The 20,751-nt window shown below is 34.9% G+C and overlaps 2 protein-coding genes across 2 annotated transcripts in view; one reads left to right on the top strand and one right to left on the bottom strand.

The window, feature by feature from the left end:
- Positions 1–20,751, bottom strand: part of LOC141297454 (voltage-dependent T-type calcium channel subunit alpha-1G-like) — a 225,544-nt gene that overhangs the window by 53,544 nt on the left and 151,249 nt on the right. The window contains exons 11-12 of the mRNA XM_073827887.1: positions 14,959–15,027; positions 10,861–11,045 (exon numbers count right to left, since the gene is read on the bottom strand). Of these exons, the coding sequence (XP_073683988.1) occupies positions 10,861–11,045; positions 14,959–15,027 (254 nt within the window). The remainder of the gene's footprint in view (positions 1–10,860; positions 11,046–14,958; positions 15,028–20,751) is intronic.
- The window catches only part of LOC141298286 (voltage-dependent T-type calcium channel subunit alpha-1G-like), a 75,814-nt gene continuing 71,524 nt past the window's right edge, over positions 16,462–20,751 (top strand). The window contains exon 1 of the mRNA XM_073828794.1: positions 16,462–16,564. Coding sequence (XP_073684895.1) covers positions 16,462–16,564 — 103 coding nt within the window. The remainder of the gene's footprint in view (positions 16,565–20,751) is intronic.

Here is a 20,751-nt window from a genome sequence, read left to right as displayed (position 1 = left end):
AGCTGTAACAGCAATTCAGCTGCTTAATAGGCCAGGGTGTGCTCTTTTGTTAAAATAAATAAATAAATAAACTAAAAGGGGAGAGAAAGCAAAAGTTTGGCTTCTTTAAAGTTAACATGCTGTCTTAAAGGGATTCTGTCATTAATTGCTCACCTTTATGTTGTTTCCAAACCCGTAAAGCCTTTGTTTATCTTCAGAACACAAATTAAGATATTTTTAATGAAATCCGAGAGCGTTCAATGTCCAGAAAGGTAGTAAGGGCATTGTTAAAATCGTCCATGTGACATCAGTTTTTCAACCTTAATTTTATGAAGCTACAAGAATACTTTTTGTGTGCAAAGAAAACAAAAATAAGGACTTATTCAACTATTTCAGAAAGCTCTCGGATTACATCAAAAATATCTTAATTTGTGTTCCAAAGATGGACAAAGGTCTTACGGGTTTGGAACGACATGAGGGTGAGTAATTTTCATTTTTGGGTGAACTATCCCAAACTAGACAGTGAAAAAACAATGAAATAATGTTTTTTACAAAGACTAACAATTAAAAAGTAGCACAGACACATTCAAGATCAACTGTTTTCTGTAAGAACAGCACATTACATGTAAAATTATACTCTGAGGGAGTTGAAAAAGGCAACTGGCTTTAATCTGTGGCATTGTTTGTGTTGAACTGATGTTAATAGGACACAATGAGGACCTAAAGCAGTAGCAGGGCATCCAGATGCATTGCAGAAACATTGTATATTGCTAGATGTTTATGCTACCACACACACATATACACCCATAAACACACAAAAAAGACTTCAAAAATGTTTCTCTCCTCAGAATAAAGAATAAAAGGCACATTAGTCCTCATCTGGTGACAGTGATTTCTGGCTCCTCACCACAGAAGTGAGCTAAAGCGGCAAAAACCTGATTTGATCCTCGGCTTTGATCTTCTTACGAAGTGTGCTGTGATTGTATCAGTGTCTGAGGATGAAGAAAAGGCCACGTTTAAAGAGACCAATCAGGTTTAGTCAAAGTGACTGGCTGAGAAAGGAGTCTGCCAAAAGGGAGTATAGATAACAGGCAGCGCTGTCTTTTGTTTGTCTGAATATCTGCGTGCATCTTTCACAAGCTCAAGCGTATTTATCAAAGCTCACTGGGGGGATTTCAGGTAATACCGTAAAATCAATTATGGAAATGTCAAATGATGAGAAGGATCAATATGTCTAGACCCACGCTCTGACTGAATTTGAGACGGACAGTCTAGAAATGATATGACTTGTTTACTGACTATAACTAAAACAAATAAAATTGTTTTTCTTAGTTGAAATAAAGCTTGAACTGAAATATCAAATCAAATCAAATATGAATATTATGATGAAAAACACATTTTAAGAAATAAAATGAAAACTAAATAGAAAATAAAACAATTAAAATCACAAAAATCATTTAACAAAACTACTAAAACCTAAACTAAAAATAAAAATAAATATTAGAATGGTATTGTATTATAATATAAAAAATAATGTTAAAACTGGTCTCACACCATGAGATTTCAACCCCTGGTCAATAGAGGGCGCTAGTGTCTGAAGTGTTGTGCCAGTAATGTTTTTCAATACAGTAGACATTCCAGAACACAGTGAAGTTATTTGCTTACATGTATAAACTGTAAATATGAGATTTATCTGTATTTATATGGGCCATTCTACAAAACTGGTGTAAACTGCTGTCCCACTGGTGTAAAACACATTTAAAAAGCATTTAAGTATTCAAATCTTAGATGTTTACTGAGATCCCTTTATAATCTACTGAAACCCACAATAGTATATATAATCATCATTTATTTGGTACTTTTAATTGGGAGGTGGCACTCTCTCTCAAAGCTATATGGTGAGTAGATGTGCCCCTTTCATTTTGAGGTAATTGTGTTCAAAAGTCTGAAAATCTTTAAATAACGTCACTACCAAACATGTTTTTCTGCGACTAAGAACACTTTTGTGGGTGTTTTTCCATGACATTTAGTTTTTATTTGTGTACAACTGTTTAAAACTGTGCTAGCTAACCATGTGCTGATTAGCATCATTGAGGTAGGCTTAAAAGTATCTAAAACTGTCACTACTGAAACATTTGGTGAAGTTTCGGTAGTGGCATCGTTTTCTTGTGTGTTATTCTATAAAATTTAGTTTTTTATGTGTGTACAACTGTTCAGAACTGTGCTAGCTAACCATATGCTGATTAGCATCTTTGAGCTGGGCTCAAAAGTTACTACACTGCAAAAAATGCTTTTCTCACTTAGATGTTTTGTCTTGTTTCGAGCCAAAATATCAAAAAATTCTTCAATCAAGAAGGATTTTGTAGACGAGTAAAAATGATTGTGTTGGGTTTTTTTGTTTGTTTGTTTTTTTTTAGAAAAGAAAAAGTCAAAATTAAGCGTTTTTGCTTGAAACAAGCAAAAATAATCTGCCAATAGAGTAAGAAAAATAATCTTGTTTTCCGTTTGAAATAAGATTTTTTTTATTACCCCATTGGCAGATTATTTTGCTTGTTCTAAGCAAAAACTTAATTTTGACTTGTTTTTTTCTGAAAGCAAGAAAATCATTTTTAGGCCCCGTTTACACGAAGGGAAGACGCAGATATTTCCCTGCGGTTTGGCCTCTCATTTACACGAAAACCAGTCAGTGGATGAGATATTTCCTTAAATTATCCCGCCAGAAGAATTGCGTGCAAACTTATTACGTCTGTATAATTTTGGAGGCTTTACGCATGCGCAGTAAGGCGAATTTGATGTTTTCCTACGTTTCAGTGTGGATGAGAAACTTTTGGAAAACGCTTGGAAATGCTAGTGTGGACGGAGAGCGTTTTAAAATGAAAACTCCGTTTTCAAATGTATCCGGATTAATGTAAACGTAGCCTTACTCTTCTAGAAAATCCTTCTTGACCCTGCTGAAAAACAAAACAAAAAAAACAGCTAAAACCAACCTAGGCTGGTTGGCTGGTTTTAGCTGGTCATAGTTGGTCAGCAGGCTGGTTTTAGAGGGGTTTTAGCCACTTCCCCAGTCTGGTCAGACCAGCTAAAACCAGCTACTTCCAGCTTAAACCAGCTAAGACCAACCAACCAGCCTAGGCTGGTTTTAGCTGTTTTTTTCAGCAGGGGATTTAATGATTTTTTTAAATATTTTGGCTGGAAACAAGACAAAAAATCAAAGTAAGAAAAGCATTTTTTGCAGTGTAAAATTATCAATACTAAAACAGTCACGACCAAAACATTTGGTGAGTTTCCGTATTGATGTTTTTTGTGTTATGCCATAAAAATTGAGTTTTTATGGTGTACAACTGTTCAGAACTGTGCTAGCTAACCATGTGCTGATTAGCATCTTTAAGGTAGGCTCAAAAGTATCTAAAATTGTCACCATTGAAACAGTCACGAGCAAAACATTTGGTGAAGTTTCAGTAGTAACATAATTGTTTTTTTGGGTGTTATTCCAAAAATTTAGTTTTTATGTGTGTACAACTGTTCAGAACTATACTAGCTAACCATGTGCTGATTAGCATCTGTGAGGTAGACACAAAGGTATCTAAAAACAGTCACCGAAACATTTGGTGAGTTTTGGTATTGACATAATTGTTTTGTTGGGTGTTATTCCATAAAATTAAATTTTTATGTGTGTACAACTGTACACGACTGTGCTAGCTAGCCATGTGCTGATAAGTGTCTTTAGGGTAGGCTCAAAAGTATCTAAAATTGTCACTACCGAAACATTTGGTTAAGTTTCGGTATTGATGTAGTAGTTTTATTGGATGCTATTCCATAAAATTTATTTTGTATGTGTGTACAACTGTTCAGAACCGTGCTAGCCAACCATGTGCTGATTAGTATCTTTGGGGTAGGCTCAAAAGTATCTGAAATTGTCACTACCGAAACAGTCACGACCAAAACATGTCATTATTGTTCCTGTAGTGACAAAAAGGAACACCAAATCCTTTATTTGGAGGAAACGAACAAAATGTTAGTACACTTATGCACGTTTATTATTTTAGTACGGGAGTTTAAATTCTGTAATGTGATGTGGTCTCTACCAAAAATGTGCAGTCACGACCGAAACATGGGATGTTTTGTGAAAAATAAAATATACTGAATTATCAGCTAAGATGTTATGATAGTGTTTGGTTCAAGGTATAAGCTACTGAATCCTTAAGTTTGCAATCAAATTAACTCAAAATACAACAAATCTCATAAATTGCACTTCAAATATTGTTAAAACTGTTTTTGATTTACCTCTGAAAATTTTTAAATAATTTAGTAAAAAATATAATAATACATACAATATATAATATATACAATAGAAGTTAACCTTAAAAATATCTTAATAGGTCAATATAACCCTTCTTATTAAATTATATATTACTGTGTTTCGGTAGTAACAAATTTAGGGAGAGGACAAATATTCCAAAACGTTTTAAAAATACAATATGAGAATTAAGTGCACAATTACTAGATCATAAATGTCTACCTTAGATATTATACAATTTGCATACATACAAAATTTGTGGATTTTTTTTCCCCAAGATGATTCCAACACTGACTTTGAAACAATTCTGTAAAATGGCCCATATATTAGTGTAGTTCTAGTTTTATAATGTAATGCTGATGCGCTCTTCTGGTTTGTATGCATGTGTTATAGTTACTGTGTTCTACAAGCCTTCCGAAAAGCTAAATTTCCCATATTCATAGCTGCAATCCGGTCTTTGTGTTCTGAAAGGTTTTAATAAATAAATAAATTAAGAAGGGAACAATAACTAGAGCACTGAAGGAGCCTCTTATTCCCAGAACACAGAGACACATTTTCATCCTGGCTGTAATTAAAGGATGCTGTAGTTGGGCTGGGAACTGTCAGTTTGGGGGATTCAAGCTGTGTGTCCCTGACACACACACACATACACACAATCTAAGGACATCCGTCAAAGGACAAAAAAAATCTCAACTACGAAAAAGAAGGGAGTAAAAACATCAGCATAAAAGCAGATGTAATGCAAATTCTCTCATTATTTACTCACTCTCATGTCGTTCCAAACCTGTATGACTTTCTTTCTTCTGCACACCAAAAAAGGAGATATTAAAGGGATTGTTCACCCAAAAATTCAGTCATTACTTATTCATCCTGGCATTGTTTTAACGCGCCCGTGAAGAAATAATGACCGAACTCCTAGCATTCTCACATATTCCAGTGAAATTATGACTTCACAATTACACAAGCAATTATCTAAAAACAATAAGGCATAAGGGACATCTGCAGAGATGCTATGCAAATGAAATTAATCAGTTCCAGATGAAATCCGAAAGAGCCAATCTGTCCTTATCGTCTTTTGCTGCAATTCTTCGTCCTTGTAATTACAGCAAATAGACAATGAAGAAAAACGAACTTGCTTCAAGTCAAGCATGGTTAGATCAGCTTAACAAATGCCTTAGAGTGGACAGGCACTGTGAAAGAAGTGGAACTGTAATTAGCGTGATAATTAATGAGCACAAACAATAATAAAGCGTTACATTATGTCAGGTTTTTTGCATTGCGAAGAGGTCAAGCAGGAGACTGAATGGAGTGATATGAGTAGATGGATGCTGGCGTCAGGTGTTTAAGGGAGGGTCTGGTCCTCTGGGGCTCAGGCGGACAGTGGAGGATGGATGGTTCTTTATGTTTTTCAGATTAATTTAGATCCGCAAGGGTGACATGCAGTGCAACATACAGTGGAGGGGTTTAACCTGGGGGTCAAAGAGTTGATGAATTTACAGAGTGTGCACATCCCCCTTAACACAGTGCATAAATCATCCTGTCTAAAGACTGAAAGAGACACATCTCTGTAATGACTCCATTAATACTTGATAAGGAGTGCACAGACATTAACTGTCCATACAAACACGGATTTTTAAATAAATGAATGGGTTTACAGTATCAACCCCTCTAATAGGGAATTTTAATTTGAATCATTTGCTTATGTTCCTGTCATTCTAAATCTGTATGGCAAAATGAGATGTACTGAAGTATTTTTATGCTGCTCTTGTCCATAAAATGAAAACGGGGACTAGGAGTTATCAAACTTCAAAAAGCACCATAAAAGTCTACAAAAAAAAAAAAAAAAAAAAAATCAAATAATGCTGTTTTTTTCTATTCATAAAGGAATAAATTAATTAATTAATACTACTATTAATAATAACAATAATAATGTAAAAAAGTAATATGCGTTCCAAAAAAATATTTTAACATAAATTATTTGTCATCAGAAGAATTAATTATATTTTAAAATATATTAAAATAAAAAACTGATGCTTTAAATTGCAATAATATTTTACAATATTATTTGACTTCTTTTCCCATAAATATGAAAAAATAAAATCTTTAAAAAATTAGACATTTTGAAGAATGCTTACACTGCTCTTGTCCATATAATAATGATAATAATAATAATAATAAAAAAACGGATAGGGACTAGAGGCTGTCAAACTTTAAAACGTGCCATAAATGAATAAAGTCTAATAATAATAATAATAATAATAATAATAATAATAATAATAATAATAATAATAATAATAATTAATTAATTAATCTAAAAATGCCACTCTTTTAACTTTCTATTCTTAAAAGAATAATAAATAAATAAATAAATAAATAATAAATAATATATATATATATATATACATACATACATACACAAACACACACATATATATATATAGTTTTTTACATAAAAACATAAAAACATAAAAACAGTTTTTAACATAAAAAAATATTCTTGTGCCATCACAAGATTTCATTCCATTTTAAAATATTAAGTTGCTTTAAATTGTAATAATATGTCACAATATTATTTGACTTTTAAATATTAAACAAAAGGCTAATTAATTAAATTAAAAAAATAATAATTATATCAATCAAGACAAAATTAGACGTTTATGGTTGAATGGTAGTGTATTTAAATTATTAAAATTAAAATAATTAAAAAAGGAAAAAAGGGAGGAAAAAGTCAAATGAATGTATATAAATTTTATTTAAGAAAATATTTGTGAATAAATATTAATATTACTTAAATATTAATAATAACAATGAAAATTATTTAAAAAATAATTTGGATAAAATGTATTTAAAGATTAAAAATTGTCTTGCTTGACAGCCTAAATGTATAGAAAAGAGCAGATGGGACTCCTTGCTAAAAAAAATAAATAAATAAATAAATGAGGGTGAATAGACAATAGTCGAATTTTTCGTTTTTGCTTGGACTGTCACTTTAAGCACACTGCACAGACTGGTCCAGATACACATGTGGTCTGGATTACCCACCCCTCCCTAAATTCACTTTTGCCGGAGTAGCCGAGCCCACGCTGTGGAGACTTTTTACAGCTGTCTTTGTCTTTCTTTTGATTTCAACTTGGACTTCACACAGAGGTGCATTAATATAAAGTCTGTCGAGGGAAGGATCAAGAAGTAAAACTTTCAAAAGGTGTTCGGCGGTGCAGAGGCAGACACACACAGTAAAGTTCTCTGAAGCAGAGCGGTTCTGGCAGTGGAAGAAACTCTGTGTGAGAATCTTTAAAATGTTCACGCAGAGGAGCTCGAGGTGAAAACACAGACCGCTTCATGTTTAATTTACAGGGCGTTTTTTCCTCTCTGGGTGCTCTACATTTTCTGACAGTCAACTCAAGAAACTGTCATTAGTTATAATGGGACCCTATCACACAGACTGTTTAAAGGTTAATTCAGCTTATGTAACCATACCACCAGTGGATAAAATTCAATACTTCATCAGAATAAAATCATAAAAAGGAATTTGAGATTTGCTCCACATACTATCCATTATCTATAAGGGTATACTTGGATCTCTATGCACTATTTAGTAGCAGTGGAGTAATAGTGATGCTCAAGGCTAGTGACATGAATCATATATTAGATGTTTTAGCAAACCGCTGAAGGATGCCTTAAAAGATTTGCTGGAAGACTTATTCATCATATCAAAATACCTCATCCCTATTTGGCACGATATAGTTCAGCAAACAAGCATGCTTCATCAGCACAAATTAAAATACTCATAAAAACTCTAGAAAATCACGGATTCAGGAAAAAGTAAGTATGTGCAGGGATAATCCACACCAGAGGTCAATAATTAGAAGACCAGGCGCTGGGGATCCAGAGCCAAGATCGGTTCCACTCGGGCTGCTAATAATTTCTCATTGAATTAATGCAATTATAGCATTTTTTCCCCTCAGCAACTTTTTTCTCTTTACTAGTCTGCAGGTACAAAAGTATATAACATGCAGTTAAAGTCAAAAGTTTTTATACACCTTGCAGAATCAGCAAAATGTTAACTATTTTATCAAAATAAGAGGGATAATACAAAACGCATGATATTTTTTATTTAGTACCTGAATAAGATATTTTACATAAGACATTTATACATAGTCCACAAGAGAAAATAATAGTTGAATTTACAAAAAATTACCGCATTCAAAGGTTTACATACACTTAATTCTCAATACTGTTGTTACTGTTTTAACTGCCCACTGTTCTTCAGAAAAATCCCACAAATTCTGTGGTTTTTCAGCATTTTTGTGTATTTGAATCCTTTCAAACAATGACTGTATTTGGGATCCATCTTTTCACACTGAGGACAAGTGAGGGACTCATATGCAACTATTACAGCGGATTCAAACACTGACTGATGCTTCAGAAGGAAACACGATGCATTAAGAGCTGGGGGTGAATACTTTTGAACAGAATGAAGATGTGTACAATTTTCTTATTTTTGCCTAAATATCATATATCTTTTAAAATTTAGTATTGCCCTTCAGAAGCTGATCTTCAAATTCAAAAAACTTTTCCCCCCCTGGCTCTTAATGCATTGTGTTTCCTTCTGAAGCATCAGTGAGCGTTTGAACACATATGTAATAGTTGCATATATGAGTCCCTCAGTTGTCCTCATTGTAAAAAGATGGATCTCAAAATCATACAGTCATTGTTGAAACTGGTTCAAATAAACAAAAATGCTGGAAAACCAAAGACTTTGTGGGACCTGAAAGATTTTTCTGAAGAACAGCGGGCAGTTTAACTGTTCAGGACAATGAAGGGACTCATGAACAACTATCACTAAACAAAAAACACAGCTGTGGATCATTTGGGTAACAGCACAGTATTAAGAATTAAGTGTATGTAAACTTTTGAACAGGGCTATTTTTATAAATTCATCTATTGTTTTCTCTTGTGGACTATATGTAAACATCTTTTATGTGAGATAACTTATTCAGGTGAGTACTGAATAAACAATAACTTACATTTTGTAAAATCCCTCTTATTTTTGGTAAAATAATTAACATTTTGCAGATTATGAAAGGGGCATGTAAACTTTTGACCTCAACTATAAATATTAGATGATAAATATACATGTAAGCAACAATTTTTTTTTTCTATTTAAATGATTTAGCTCACTACTCACCCCCATGTCATCCAAAATGTCTGTCTTTCTTCAGTCGCAAAGAAATTAAGATTTTTGAGGAAAAGATTTTTCTCCATATAGTAGACTTCAATGGGGATCAATGGGTTGAAGGTCCAAAATACAGTTTCAATGCAGCTTTAAAGAGCTCTACATGATCACAGCCGAGGAATAAGGGTCTTATCTAGAGAAACGATCTGCCATTTTCTAAAAAAAAAAAAAAATACAAATTTATATACTTCTTAACCACAAATGCTCATCTTGCACTAGCTCGACTTCATGCATTATGTATTCATGTTGGAAAGATCACGAGTGGTTAGTTATTCATCTGTGTACTTCGGTTCAAAAAGGTAGGGTAAAAAGTGAAAAACTCCATCTCATTTTCTCCTTCAACTTTAAAATCACCCAACATCGTTGTTTGAATTAAGGGTGTTTGACTTTCTTTGCACATTCAGTTTGTAAAGCGTGACCATTCAAATGTGATTACGTAATGCGTGAGGTTAAGCAAGATTTGTGGTTAAAAAGCATATACATTTTTTTTTTTTCAGAAAATGACAGATCGTTTCGCTAGATAAGACCCTTATTCCTCAGTTGGGATCGTAGAGCCTTTTGAAGCTGCATCAAAACTGAAATTTAGACCTTCAACCCATTGATCCCCATTGAAGTCAACTACATGGAGAAAAATCCTGAAATGTTTTCCTCAAACTATTTCTTTTTTGATCTATAGAAAGAAATACATGAACACCTGGGATGACAAAGGGTTCTTTCCAGTTCCTTTTTAGAAATGTTTTTGATGGCACATTAATGTTGCACCAACACAGCTGAAAGTCAAGTAAAAACACAACTGCTGGAATGTGATGCATTTTTAATACAAGTCTCTTGGTAGTTTAAGGAACTTGCAGAAGTTGACCCTAAATTGAGAAGTGCTTGAAAAGGGAGAAGGGAGCGACTGGGGGTGAAAGACCAGTGTAAGCATTTTGTGGGGAAATTGGGCAGGAAAGATGAATATTTGATTTTTATTTTCTGCTGGAATATGTCATAAATATTTAAGAGCAGGGAAGGCCTCCAGAAGTTCCCTCTGCAGGAGAAAAGGTGCGCAGCACACACACATATACACTTACATATGCATAAACACAAACACAGCTACATACTGCATCAATTAGCAGCTAATTGATGCTTCTGTGAGGAAGAGGCTAATTGTGGGACTTCAGTCTTTACATTAATTATGCTTGTAAGAAAGTGGATGCTGATTTAAGATGTGCAAATCTAGCACTCTGACCCCAAAGTACATGTAAATGTTTATGTATGTAGCCTACAGCTTTGCATTAAAGCTTTGATGTAATCGTTGTTATTATTTAGCATAATGACTAAATGAACAGTCATGTTGTGATCAGTGTACCTGAGCGGCCGCAGGGTCCTCAGTAAACGTAGCACCCGAAGCATTCCCAGGATCTTAGTCCCGCTGTTGGAGATCAGGGATACAAGGATGTCAATCACGGAGATCATCACCAGCATACCATCCAGGATGTTCCAGCTGCTCTTCAGATAGGTCTTCTGCCCGAAACACCAGCCCAAAGCAACCACCTTCACAACAAGAGGTATGATTTTAAAGCAAAAATGTTGGATAGAATTTAGTCTAAAGGGGTAGCTCACCTCCAGACATTTTTTTACAGATCATCAAAGATGTTCATGTCTTTTTTTTCTTCAGTCGTAAAGAAATGTTTTTTTGAGGAAAATATTACAGGATTTCTCTCTATATTATAAATATCTATGGTGCCCCCAAATTTGAACTCCCAAAATGCAGTTTAAATGCAGCTTCAAAGGACTCTGAACAAACCCAGCTGAGGAAGAAGGGTCTTATCTAGCAAAACGATTGGTTATTTTCTAAAAAAAAAAAAATTACAATTTATATACTTTTTAACCTCAAACACGTGAAAAAAAAACAAAAAAAAAAAAACGGAATATACACTGTTCACACAGTGCTAGCCCAAGATGAGTGATTGCAGTCAAAAAGTATATAAATTGTAACTTTTGTTAGAAAATAACCAATCGTTTCGCTAGATAAGACCTTTTTTCTCAGCTGGGATCATTTAAAACCATTTGAAGCTGCATGTAAATTGCATTTTGGAAGAAAAGCATGAACATCTTGGATGACAGTAGGGTGAATACATTATCTGTAAATTTTTGTTCTGGAAGTGAACTACTCCTTCAAAACAGTGTACAGTTTCATGATAAAACATTGCATTTCTAATCCAAGTGAATCATTTGTAGGTTGATCAGGGGTGCAGTTCCCAAAAGCATTGTTAGCCTAGTTGCAAGTAACTTTGAATTGTATTGGTAATGACAGAATTTGTGACCATAGTTGATTTTGGAAAACGCAACCCTGTTTGGCTTAACTATAGAAGACTGACAGATTGTATCGTGAATGTCAAAAACTTTTGCAAAAATAAAAGACTTCAACTTTGAAGGAATAGTTCAGCCAAAAAATGAATATTTGGTGACAATTACTTTACCTCAGGCCATCTAAAATTAAGATGAGTTTGTTTCTTCATCTAAAAAGGTTTGGAGAAATTTAGCATTACATCACTTGCTCACTAATGGATCCTCTGCAGTGAATGGGTGCCGACAGAATGAGACTTCAAACAGCGGATAAAAACATCACAATGATCCACAAATAACCAACACAACTCCAGTGCATGTTTGTAAGAAACTTGAATTTTAAACCACAATACAAGTCCATAATTCATAATCTGAACTGTTTTTGCTTGTAAACAGTGCTTGATTTCTTTCCTGATTCAGGTGAAACAATATTTTCATTGGAAAAAGCAATATTATGGATAGAGGATGGAAATTATAATCATTATATATATTAAAGCATATTTTCTGTATCCTTCACAGTTATGAATTTTATTTACTGTAGCTTTCATTACAAATGAAATATGAAAAAATATGCACCTTGTTATAAACAAAATTCTTTCAAAATTTGGGAAGAAACACAGTTTCTTATTCCCTTGAGGTCTTTGTCACACTAGCGTGGCATTTCTGAGAACGTATCAGGTTAGACTGGCATACAGCTGGCATATAAAAGGGCTCAGAGGAGGAAAAAGCTGAGATAAACAAACCAGGAGTGAGAATCATCTGACTAAAAAGTGCTAAGCATGAATGCGCAGCTCCTAATGATGTTGCCAGTGAATATATCAAACCACAATGTGATCAGACCTCAAAGTGAACAAAGGCATGTCAGGCAACAAAAGCCAGGAGTTTCAACAGCCCTGTCATCTTCATCCGACCCGGAAAGTTTTCGTCAGACGCCGTTAATTAACCTCCAGTGAGTACGATTATTCTGCGCCATGATTTTCATTTGAAATCTCTTGGGTGGGCGTGACCTGGCATAAAGAAGGGCCCCAGAATAGAAACCCTAGACCTTTGTGACTGACACCTATGAACTTTTCTGTCTTCTCCAGAGAGGCATCAGCATGTTCTTCCATTTCAACGATAGTCATTTGAATATCTGGCAGACAATCCGCCCCTACTTAGTATTAACTGCTGTGGTGAAGACTGGAAAATACAGAGCAAGCCTTGCTTAATAGACTCTTCATGTCGGTGGGCTCACTTTAGGACCTGCATTTGTTCAAATGTTTAATTCAGCTAACTGGCAGCAGTTGAACATGTCAGAGCGTGATTTTAATATTTGCTGCTGGAGCCTTTGTTTATACTCTGTAATTGTCAAAGGAAAGCAGTGCCTTAAAGGGATCGTTCAGCGAAAAATGAAAATTCTGTCATTATTTACTGTATTCACCCTCACTTTGTTCCAAACCCGCACAACCTACTTTCTTCAATGAAACACAGAAGGAGAGATCTGTTATTACAATGAACTGTTTTCAACATTTATAAGACATTTTTGAATTTTATTTATGTTACGTAGTCCAGTATAGGTAACTTTAAAATATTAAATCGCTATAGCAATCCACAAAAATGTTTTTTTTTAACAGCAAATCAGCATATTAGAATGATTTCTGAAGGATCATGTGACGCTGATAACTAAAGTAATGACGCTGAATATTTAGCTTTGATCACAGAAGTAAATTACATTTGAAAATGTATTCAAATAGAAAGCAGTTATTTTAAATAGTCAAAATATTTCACAATTTTACTGCTTTTGCTGTATTTTGGATCAAATAAATGCAGACTCGTGTGCAAATTTTTTTTTTTTTAAATCTTACTGTTCAAAAACTTTTGACTGGTAGTGCAAATCATGTTTTTCTTTGCAGGGATCCAAGTATTTTGTGACAAAACACCCATGATGTATGTTTTTATTTAAATTTTTACTATTAAACATTGTTAGCGACTTTTTGTGCCTTTAAAAAAATATTTTCTTTATCTGGCAACGTTTTTCACCCAGAGTTTTTCTTTCAAAGATGACAAAACAGTGCAAATGTATTTATTTTTTTATTTTATTCGTTACATAGACCAATATAGGTAAGTTAAAAATATTAAATCGCTATAGCGTGAGTGTCATGGCGGAAACCCAATTGCACTATAATTTATACTATAAAACTGTTTTTGTGTCACAGAATGTAGGTTTGAGAGTTTTTTTTTTTACGTGAGAGATAGATAACGTCTAGATAACGTCTATTTGAAAATTAGCTTGAACTTTTTCAGAAATGTGAGCTCCAGAGTGTCGAAGGCCATTCAGTGCTCAAGAAACTGCTGAGAGCAGCCTTACCTTGGCCAGATCTTCTGGAATTTGCCGCTAGCTTTCGCTCTATAGTGGTTAAACATGAGATATTTATTTTGGGTAAATCTTTGGCCTCATGAAACTATTATTTGTTCCAGAGCAAATAGTTTTGCCTGAGGGTAAAATCTCATCACATTATATTTCATGTAAATGTAATGCTGTATATCAGAGCGCTGCCTTTGTACTTTTGACTGAATTGTCTAGCAACTTTAATGATGGCTGTTGTTGTTTATTTAATATTATTATTCAATAAATATTAGTATTAGATGGTGACAAGAGATTGTTTTTATGAGTGAGTCAGCAGTAAATCCTTTTCATATTGAAAGAGACTGAAACAAAGTTGTAAACAAGGAAGTGTGGTAAACATTTTATACATCTTATGATGTCTTTACATTTTTTTAAAGCTTATAAGTGCATGAAAAATAGTGGCAATCACAGCCTTGAAATTGTCTCCTTTTGTGTTCTACGGAATAAAGAAAGGTTTAGAACAACATGATGGTGAGTAAATACTGACATTAGTTTCATTTTTGGCTGAGTTTTCTCTTAAAAGTAAAAGGCCCATCTAAAAAGCCTGTGACAGGAATGTTTTCACTAGACTCCATTAGCCACGCTGATCTAAGAGAGATCGACACTATAAAAAAGCCACAGGGAACTGAACTTAGTCTGCATTTGGCTGGTATTCTGGCCCAGGTAGTGTGTTAGTTTACCCTCTGTCAGAGACAACACCACACAGAGACAAATGCCAACCCCGTCACCTACCTTTATTGTCATTTCGGTCACAAAGATGGCAGTAAATATGTAGTTGGACAACGTCAGGAAGATGCGTTCCTGCGGAGAGAACCAGACAAGCAGGGAAAGTGACGGGTGAGTCAGTGCTGGATCAGAGAAGATTCGTGTGTGTGTGTGTGTGTGTGTGTGTGTGTGTGTGTGTGTGTGTGTGGCAAAACACATTAGAGGTGCCTCCTGTGAAGGCATCTATTGGACTAAGAATCTGCCCACGCTTTGAGTACTCCACGGGCATTAACATCACATACTCACACGCACACCGCATGCAATAAATTTCATCCAGCATTCTCACTGGATACTACTAGATAACACAGTGGGTAACAAATGGATAAGTAACAGCTTCATGACAGCAAGCATCTCTGAAGTACAAATAAGTAAATCAAATGTGACAAACCATTATTATAAGAAAAAATGTTGGTTAAAAGTAAAAAAAAGATAAAAGAAATAAAAAAGAAAGTCATATCATACACTACCAGTCAAAAGTTTTTGAACAGTAAGATGTTTTTAAAGAAGTCATTTATTTGCATTTATTTGAAGTACAACAAAACAGTTTTAAATTTTAAAATAACTGCTTTCTATTTGAATATATTGCTTTCTATAAAATTATGCTGAATTTTAGCATAATTACTCCAGTCACATAATCATTCAAAAATCATTCTAATATTCTGATTTGCTGCTCAAAACACACACACACACACACACACACACACACACACACACACACACACATATATATATATATATATATATATATATATATATATATTATTGTTATTATTATTATTATTATTATGTTGAAAACAGTAGATTGTTTTTTCTTTGATGAATAGAACATTCTTTAAAAAATATTACTGTTCAAAAACTTTTGACTGGTAGTGTAAATTATGTTTTTGTGACAAAACACCCCGTGATTTATGTTTTTATGACTATCATCATCTTCCAGCCCAAAGAATGTGCCTTTTTTGTGCCTTTAAGAATTTGTATTTGTATTTTCTTTATCTGGCAGAATTTTTCAACCAGCATTGCTTTAGAATACTATTATATAACCTCTGAAATATACCTTTACTGCCCCAGCATAGATTTTTTTTAATAAGATGACAAAACAGTTTTCATTTTATTTTGTTGTTTTATTTTAGTTAATTTAGTACATTAAGTTAAACTACAAGAAGATGAGAAATCATTTTGATATATAATTTTAAGCAATGAAAGTTTTTTACGGTTTCAGTTTTTGTTTTATAACTACAATAGCCCTGGGTCAAAACACAAATTGACCTGCATTGCACAAGGTTTTTATAAAAAAAAAAATCTGTTTAGTGACTAAACAGACAATGTGTCATCCGTAGCCAAAATTAGATTTTGATTGAATTTTAATTTGATGTTTGTTTGTTTCCATTTACAGTTAAAGTAAACAAAGACATGAGATCAAATCCGTAAACATAAGACTGTTACAAAACATCTTAAAATGACACTGCAAACATGAAGACCTCCTGCTCCTCTCGCCCTCCATACATGCCACACGGCCTTCCCACGCAGCAGGTGCTGTCCTCTCCACCTCTCTACTCTGACCTGAGCCAGGACTGTTTGTTCCTCTTTCAATATAACAGACTGTAACACTGTCAACAGACTCCATCCTAAAAAAACTCAAATCTAGACTCCGGGTGTAAGGAATATGACTTGTCTGATGCCTCGTAACCAATAGAGGTGTTTTGTAGCTGGATATAAAAGTGAACATAAAAGTCTTCATTTTCTACCAACATCAGAGCCACATAGGACGCAGTGGATTAGTTTTGGTTTTTAAGGTAATCCGCCACCAAATACACAAAAATGGAAGAGAGGGGTGGGGTGAGCAGTAGTTTATTATCATTTAAAGAGACATGCACCTAAACAGGTCGCTGTGAACAGAGCTGTTCAAAAAGGGTGTAGGACCAATACGACCATTGATGAATTTTAGCCAAAGTATGTTGCAGGCGTTTCATGAAGACGAAAAAGCAATGTATAAAAATGTATAACTTAACCAAATCGAATTGTAACTGGCCACCGCAGTGCAATACAAACCAAGCAGTCAACAATTTGAAACTTGAAAGTATTTAAATCTATCTTCGTCCCATTTTCCCACTTTTTCGATCTCTCCAATTTTCTGTCTACACTGCACCGTACTAAACGATGCAAACAAAAAGAACATACATTAAACAAATACAATGCAGTTTGCATTAGGGGTGACAGAAAAGATTAATATCCACTGTGTAATCTGTGCTGCATGCTCTGTCTATGTCAGGCATGCATGGATCGTGAAAGCCTAATGGATAACAATGTGGGCTGCTTACACAAAGGTTATTAGTTTGGTCTCAGTTAGGGGTGACCCAGTTAACTGGAGGTCTCACCATGGTTCCTTTGAGCAAGGCATCGATTGCTGAATGACTTTATCTATAACTTGACGTTATTACTGCGATTTGTGATTGTTTTGGCCTTTTATGGAAAGTTAGGAGCAGAATGAGAATCTATATACAAATCAGCCCTCGGCTCTGCCACAAGCTATTTCATTTAAGTCAACAGGTATTGAGTATTCATTCAACCCTGCAAATAACCTTTGGTGTTTAAGCTCAGCTTTTTGAGAGGGATTCTGGATGCAATGGGATGAGAAGCTGATTTGTACTTTAAACAAGTGGTGTGGAAGCAAAATAAGCAACGCCGGAATGTGGAGAACTAGTCTCTCTAGATTGTTTGTCCTTCTCCTACAGAGCCCAGGGGCCATCTTTCCCATGACCCCCCGCTAATGCGTGTTTCAGTGGGTCGTGGCATCATGTTCTAAAACTCCTGTTCACTCTGAGAAAGCCTCCTGCTGACATCATCAATGCGGTTTGTATTGTTTCTGAAAACAGACTGACGTCTTTGCCATTCCATTCTGCTCTGAGGCTTGTTTTCACTCATTGTCGGGTGAACCGTGTGTGTATGTGCGGGTCAGAATTCATGAATGAGGAAGAGCATGTCTGAGAAGCAGAGTGTTTGGTGTCTGAAGGAGAAGGGTCAGACAACCTCTGTCCTTTACTCTCATTCTTTTAAAGGTTACTGAATGTCTGAGGTATAGCACACACACACACACACACACACACACACACACACACAGACACGCACACGCACGCGCACGCGCACGCGCACGCACACGCGCACGCGCACGCGCACGCGCACGCACACACACACACACACACACACACACACACACACACACACACACACACACACACACACACACACACACACACATGTTGGGTTTACATGTTTTATGGGGACATTCCATAGGCGTAATGGTTTTTATACTGTACAAATCGTACTTTCTATGGCCCTACACCTACCCTACACCTAAACCTAGCCCTCACAGGAGATTGTGCACTTCCTCAAAAAAACTCATTTGTGCATGATTATAAGCCTGTTTCCTCATGGGGACCTGAGAAATGTCCCCACAAGGTCAAAATCTACTGGTATTCCTATCCTTGTGGGGACATTTGGTCCCCACAACGTGATGAATACCAGGTACACACACACACACACACACACACACACACACACGCGCACACACACACACACACACACACACACACACACACACACACACACACACACACACACACACACACACACACACACACATAACAGTATCATCTAGCCTGGCAGAAGACCAAACAGAGACAAACAAAATAATAATAATAATAATAATAATAATAATAATAAAGATGTACACGTTTAAGTAAACGAGATTGTGTGTGCAAAAATAAACAATGCCAATATTATAAAATATAACATTAAAAAGTGTATAAATCATTTGTTTTTTCTAAAGAAATATTGCCCAACAGTGACACCGGCAGGTAAAGTTACATCAGGACTCCGCATCTCTTTCACCTCCACTGAGCCCATTGAGTTTTAACAGACCCCCTGAAGCGGGAGGAGGCAATGCCTCGATCACGATATGATTGGATATGACTGGTTATGATCGGCTGGGATTAGTTCATATGATAAATCCTGCCTTTGTGTTCGTGCACATTCTGCATTCACGAATCAGTCTGAATGGCATTGAAACAGATGATCTTTAGCAGTTTCTAGTGAGTAATCAGCTTGGTGAATTCCAAAATAGTTAAAAGTTAACTATTTAAAAGAATGATGGAGATAAATAGCATTACATTGTTTCAATAACAAACCTTTATAACACATAACTATTAATTATTAACCTAACCTGATTTTCTTTACTTTGTTATTTTGGCTGAGTAACTGCAGTATTGGAGAGCAAGGCTGTTGTGCTATGATTTTAGCTCTGAGATCAAACGCCTTACTTCTGAGAGAGCTGAATCTGAACTACAATAAACCGGGAGACTCAGGAGTGAAGCTGCTCTCTGCTCTACTGGAGAATCAACAGTCAACTGGAGAAACTACAATGAGTGTCGTCACTTTTCAGTAACTAAGGTTTTGAGTAATTACACGAATGTGTTTTTTGTAGCAGTGGTTTTGTTTGTCACCCTCAGCTCAAAACCCTTTTTAAAATTATAGTAGTCAACATTAGAAGTAGATCAAAAAAGTTCATCAAAGTTGTCCGAAGACAAGAACGGGTATTGTTTTGGTTTTAGGACAACTTTGATTAAAGGTTTTGATTCAAATGTTGACTACTGTATATTTAATAAATAAGCAAATAAATAGGCATCTTATTAACTGACATATTTTAAAGAATCATTTTTTCAAAACCAGTACTTCAGTGGTTTAGTGAACATAGGTTTACAAATAAAAAATATATTTTAAAATTGTTTCTGCCTTGAGATATTATTTTAGAATAAATGTAAAATGCTTGAAATCACTAACTTGATGAGATTCATACTTGGCTTTAATATATATAAAATATAATTGTTTTTTTTTTCTTTTTCTGTAATGTTTATTTAACCAAGAAAATATGACTGACATGAATTTACGTTCAATTAAAAAAACACTGAACATTGCTGTTGTTTAAAACTGTAAAACTGCTGTTTTTGAGTCTGTCCATTGCTTCACAAAATGCTCAAAATGATTCATTAGCGAATTAGTGTGAATCAAAAGCAATCAGTAATGAGTAATTTGGGGAATCCACTTCTGAATTTAAATGCATTTGTCACTCTCAATGCTTCGTGTGTACGTGACCAGAGATAGAAATAGAGGCAGAGAGTAATCAAAAGCTGCTAAAACTCCCCTTGGTATTTTCATCATCCGTTTCCCATTACTTTGGGCACTGAAAAGACATGCCCAGGCCTTGTCTTCAGAGGGGGACTCAGGTGGGGAGTCTGATGGCATTTGTTCATACCCAAATGAAAAAATGTCGCCATATGAAATATTGATGACACACAACTGAGCTCAGTGAGGTACCTGTTACTATAGATCAAGTCTGTCATGGAGATGAGATGGTTTGCATAAGCTCAACATGGAGCTTCTATTACAGACAAAGTTACACATTCTGCTGCGAAAGTGGGACCGAACTGACTTTACCTGCTCCAGAGATTCTGTGATTACTCATAAATGTCATATCATACTGTGGATTCATATTGAAATGTGCACATTCCTTAGCAAACATGTCACAGATCATTACCAGAAAACATTTAGAAATGTTACTTACATTCACAAGTGACAAAACATGCAATGTGGCAAAATCATAAATCATCTTTTCATATTCATTTAGTACTTTTGTATGTTTTTTTCTGTATTTAAATGCACCCCCCCCCCCCCAATTGCATTTTAATTTGAATAATAATCTTACTA

The sequence above is a fragment of the Garra rufa genome, chromosome 22 (assembly GCF_049309525.1).
Source record: "Garra rufa chromosome 22, GarRuf1.0, whole genome shotgun sequence".
NCBI classification, from domain to species: Eukaryota; Metazoa; Chordata; class Actinopteri; order Cypriniformes; family Cyprinidae; genus Garra; species Garra rufa.
The sequence above is the reverse complement of the archived record's forward strand: the minus strand, read 5'-3'. Positions and strand labels throughout refer to the sequence as shown.